Here is a 5,271-nt window from a genome sequence, read left to right on the forward strand (position 1 = left end):
CATGGCGTACATTAAGCTTCCTACAGCCGAAGCATAAGGAACAACTTTCATGTCCTCTATCTCTTTTGGTGTCTTGGGACACATATCCTTTGATAGAGGAACTCCATGCCTGAAAGGCAAGAAACCTTTCTTGGAGTTTTGCATGTTAGAACGAGTCAACTCAGTATCAATATAGGTAGCCTGAGATAAGCACAACATCCTTTTCTTGCAATCTCTTATAATTTTGATCCCAAGGACGTGACCCACTTCTCCCAAGTCCTTCATATCAAATTTCTTTTATAACCATACCCTTATGTCTGACAACACTTTCACATTATTTCCAATGAGTAAGATGTCATCCACATAAAGCACAAGAATTACCACTACGTTTCCATCAAATTTCTTGTCCAAAACAAGATGCTCTTGACCTCTTTCAATGAATCCTTCTGGTTGCTCTGTATAGATGATTTCCTCAAGACTTCCATTAAGGAAAGCTGTCTTGACATCCATTTTATAGACCCGCTTGCATCCAATGGGTTTTACACCATTGGGTGGCTCTACAAGCTCCCAGATCTGATTAGAATCCATAGATTCCATCTCAGAATTCATTGCCTTTTGCCAAGATATTACATCTCTATCTTGGAGTTCTTCATTGTAGGTCCAGGGATCAGGATCTTGGTTATCAGTGGTTATGTCTATAGACATTCCCAAACCAATCCACCTGTCAGGTTATCTAACAACCCTCCCACTACGACGAAGCACCTCTTGTGTCTTGTACGTCATTGGTGACACATCGTGGTTCATATTCTTGTATAATTGGTACTGAAGTAGTTTAATGTCTCTCCTCTCAATACTTCTAGAATAATACTACTTGGGGAAAAATTTAATGCACTGTGGGTGGAATAAGATTAATGATGTATAAATTGCCTTCTAATGCACCAGAACAGATAAAAGGTTTATTTTTCTTAATGACGATCTTGTCATTTAAAAGAAACAGAATATCCATCCTTAATTAACATAGAAATTGAAATCAAGTTCATTATAATATTAGGCACATAAAGACAATTTTTTAACACCTTAGTCTTATTTCTACCAAAGATAAATAAACATCTCCCACTGCAACATCTACTTCTTTCGTAGCATCCCCAAAGATATGGCAATCTCTCCAGCACTAAGTTTTCTGGTTTCTTGGAACCTCTGCAATGAAATGCAGACATGGTTAGTGGCTCTCGTATCTACACACCAGGTACTGGTAGATAACACCGCTAAACATGTTTAAACTACTAGTGCATGAGACATACCTCCATTATTCTCTTTGTTGAGAAGAGGACAATCTGGCTTCCACTGTCCTGACTGCTTGCACTTGTAGCATTTGCCCTTAGGCTTTTTCATAGCTCCTTGAGGTCCCATGCCCTTCTTTGCCATATTCTTATGCTTCTGAACATTATTCTTCTTCTTACCGCCATTAGGCGTAGAAGTAAAAACCTTCTCAGTAGCATAAACATGAACATAACTCTGCTTAAAGAGACTCTCAGCTGACTGAAGTTCTGTCATCAGTTCCTCCAAAGAATACAACCTTTTGTTTATGTTGTAGTTAAGGCGGAATGGTTCAAACCTTTCAGGCAATGTCATAAGAATGATATCGACCTGCGTTACCTCATCGATATCAGCTCCAAGGATTTCTAACTCATTCAGATAAGCCATCATCCTGAGTATATGATCCCTTACATGAGTTCCTTCAATCATAGTTGTGGTCATCAAGTTTTTCATGGCAGTTTGCCTAGCAGTCCTATTCTGGTGTCCGAAGAGTTCCATGAGATTGGCCATCATATCATAAGCCGTGGTCATGGCCTGATGCTGATGTTGCAGCACACCTGACATAGATGCCAGAATGTAACACCACGACATCTCATCTGCCTTGATCCACTTCTTATATGATCCTTTCTCATATTCTCCAGCATCATCTTTTGGCTTAGGTGGGCATTCCTCATTGGGTACAAATTTGTACTCTTCAGCAGTCAACACTATATCCAAGTTGCGTTTCCAGTCTATGTAATTAGGGCCAAGAAGTTTGTTTTCCTTAAGAATAGTTGCTAGTGGGTTGAAAGTAACCATTTTGAAAACCTGAGAATCACATAAAATAACTATTATGTAGGGCAAAAACTTTTTGAGTTAATAACAAAAATTAATTAATTAATCAACCCATCACTTGTACCCTCCACATCGAGAAGTAGTAAGCCACGATAGTGTGGACGTTTACTATTCTACATTCGTGGAAATACTTTTGGAGTTAACTTAAAAATTAATTAATTAACCCGTCAGCACTCTACACATTGAGATGTAGTAAGCCACGATAGTGTGGACGTTTACCATATCTACATTCGTGTAGAGAGGTTTTTCCTATTAGTTCTACTTCTCATCAACTTAACAGTACACCACTCGTTAAAGTGGACACATGCCATCTAGACAAGTAAAACTAAAATGTTGACCTTCTTTGGTCCTACAAATAATAGCACTGACTCCGATGGGGAGGATACCATTACTTGCATCTAAGTGTATACCATTACTCAACTTCTTAGTCCATTATTTGTAGTGAATCCCTTCAGATGGAGAAGTGAATCCATACATTAATAACTTCATATAGTTGTCCTTTAGAAGTTTGTTCTGGTAATTTGTAATTAGACTCATCCGATATGGAGGAAGGCACTAAAACCGACGCGCAAGTATAATTACATTACCAACAAACCAGTATTGGAGACTTTGGGATTTATACGAAACTAAATTCCCGCTCCCACTTAGTTATTTAGAACTAAGGATCTTTATGTTTACTGGTCAGGTCTATGTCCATGTTATCTATTATTCATGTGGGCTTAGTTTTTAACAAACATCCACAAATAAAAACATGCATATAGAATAAGCAAATATGAACAATAAAATGGAAAATAAATTCCCAACTGTTATGGCCCCGATTTTTTATTTTTTTTTATAAATGATCACATGTTTCCTTCACTAGAAACCTCACGAAATCACTTCATAGACCCCCTAACAGCAAACAAAAATCATCTCATCTGAGAAAAAAATTTCTCTTTCTGCCATGAAGGGCGCGACCCGTGCTCCGTTTGTGCTTGTATAAGGCGCGTGGCGTGCTCACTTCCAGGCGCATCAGCGCGACCCGAGCTCCATTTTTGCCTGTATAAGGTGTGTGGCATGCTCCCTTCCAGTTTCTCCCTTTCTGGCATTTAGGGCGCGACCCGCGCTCCCCTTATGCTTGTATGAGGCGCATGGCGCGTTCACTTCCAGGCGCTTCAGCGCGACTCGCGCTCCACGATAAAAACTCAGTTTTCAGATCTCAACCAATCCAAATCTTGATCTTTTTTATCTTTTGATCTTTACATAAGATTGCATCATGGATAAAAACAATAACACGATACATACCGTGATTTAAATTACATCCACCAATAATCAAAAACTTTGAATCAATCAATTTTTCATAAAAACAAAAACCGATCCATTTCTTTTCAGAAATCATTCTGACCATAACAGTTGGTCTAGATGCCTGCAAAACCATGTTAGAACAGTTTTACATCTACCAACAAATCTACATGCTCCAATACCAATTGTAGGAACAGTTATTTCAGAATGCAAATTTCTACAAACCGCGAAAACCCACGCACAGTGGAATTAATGGTTCTCACGGTTTTGGATTGGAAAACATACCTGTAAATCAGGTTCCTTGATGTCTCTGAGAATCCAATAGCTATGAATCTGAATCAACAATCAACCCCTTGATCTTCTGTTGTATTCCTTTCAATAGATTGGACGTTGTGTGGACAACGATCTACCAACCCCCTTCTTTCTCACAAAACTAGATCCAATTTTGGATCTATCTTTCCTTGCCTCTCTTTTCAATCCAGTTGAATAGTAATTTCAGCCAGGAGAGAAGGGATTCTATTTATAGGCTACAACAGGGACCATGAGGAGAAATTAGGGTTGGGCCTCCTGACGGGCTTGGGCTTCCCATGTTCGCCCAGAACACACGACCCAAGTCCATCAACAAATGGCTTATTCCACTAAAGGCCATTGTTGCACTACCGCCCTAATCCCAAATTACGTGTCAGCGTTTATGGGCTCCATATTATATGTTTGTTGATCTCCCCGTGTTTAAGATATCGAATGTCCATTGATTAAGTCAAGTTACTGACAACTACATTAATCAACTTCTTCTGTCCTTGAGTAGTACCACTTAACCTCATTGTCATATCAAAATAAATCCACCTGCAGGGTTTACATGACAATCTTTTTGAGCTCCTCAAGGGGACATCATCAACCCGACTTCCTGCGGGTCACGGATTCCTTCTATAATCAACAACACACCTTACATACAATGTCATTACCCAATCCATCGAGTTTGTTGATTCACAAATGAATCTCACTCATTAATGATTTAAAGCAATGTACAATGCACGTAAGTGCCCGTTATTATATCCGGATTAAGAGGACAAGCATCCATAATAACAAAGACGTTTGTTCTCTTATATAGTCAGTATAAAGAGAAACAACCTCACTTGGTCCTGTTTAATACACAGAAAGTGTACTAGTGTAATCCTATAGGCAAGATAGACTAATACCAGATTATACTACAACCGTACCAATGGTTTGTCCAAATCCATCTAGGTTGTGAACGATTACATATACTTTATAAGGTACTGATGATATGATCTTCTGTGTGTTCATACCATATCATCTATAACATAAAGTATTAGACACATGTATATAACTAATAACATATATAATATGCATAACATTTGCCCATATGATTCTCATTCAAAATATAGAGAATAAGAGTTACTAAAAAAGTAATGCTTTTAGTATATAATCCTATCAGACCCTTGGGGAAGCAATTGCCCATGCAAATGAGGTCATGTCAGGCTATGAGAGTGCTCTAAAAGAGAAACATTTTCGCTCTGATAAGAAGGTTGATGACCTTTGGCTGGGAACTCCGAGTTCTATTCTCAAGTGGTGAAGGAGGTGAAGAAGAGGTCAGGTGAAAATGCCATTCGCTTTGCTCTGAGAGTACTTGATGTTTCTCGAGAGTCCTTCAATGCTGCCAGACAAGTTAAGTTTGAGGAGGCTATTGAGGCTACTTGATATGTCTATCAGTTGGATGCTCAGGGGCGAGTGAACAACCCTTTCATCTTGTTTCCTGATCTAGACACCAGTATCTCAGCTATCCAGGAAGAACTTATGCCTTATGCCTCCTCATCCTCTAAAGAAGCCACCGATGATAACATG

The 5,271-nt window shown here is 39.0% G+C and overlaps 1 protein-coding gene across 1 annotated transcript; it reads right to left on the bottom strand.

Annotated features, from left to right (window-relative positions):
* Window positions 1-1,104: 1,104 nt before the first annotated feature.
* LOC147515067 (uncharacterized) lies at window positions 1,105-4,902 on the bottom strand. The gene is made up of 4 exons (XM_086592784.1): window positions 4,867-4,902; window positions 3,415-3,535; window positions 1,465-2,027; window positions 1,105-1,176 (listed from the first exon to the last, which is right to left on the bottom strand). Exons 1-4 carry the CDS (start codon window positions 4,900-4,902, stop codon window positions 1,105-1,107), a joined length of 792 nt encoding a protein of 263 aa, XP_086448910.1.
* Between the last annotated feature and the right edge of the window lie 369 nt (window positions 4,903-5,271).

Source organism: Coptis chinensis, chromosome 2 (genome assembly GCF_015680905.1).
Source record: "Coptis chinensis isolate HL-2020 chromosome 2, ASM1568090v1, whole genome shotgun sequence".
Lineage (NCBI taxonomy): Eukaryota > Viridiplantae > Streptophyta > Magnoliopsida > Ranunculales > Ranunculaceae > Coptis > Coptis chinensis.

Bases quoted from the DNA above. Each gene is read 5' to 3' on its own strand.
- LOC147515067 (XM_086592784.1), bottom strand. From the start codon at position 4,902: ATGACCTCATTTGCATGGGCAATTGCTTCCCCAAGG. The intron at 3,536-4,866 runs GTCTGATAGGAT...ATGGTTTTGCAG, and splicing joins GGGCAATTGCTTCCCCAAGG to GCATCTAGACCAACTGTTAT. The intron at 1,177-1,464 runs GTTTTTACTTCT...ATTTCATTGCAG, and splicing joins ATGTTTATGCTACTGAGAAG to AGGTTCCAAGAAACCAGAAA.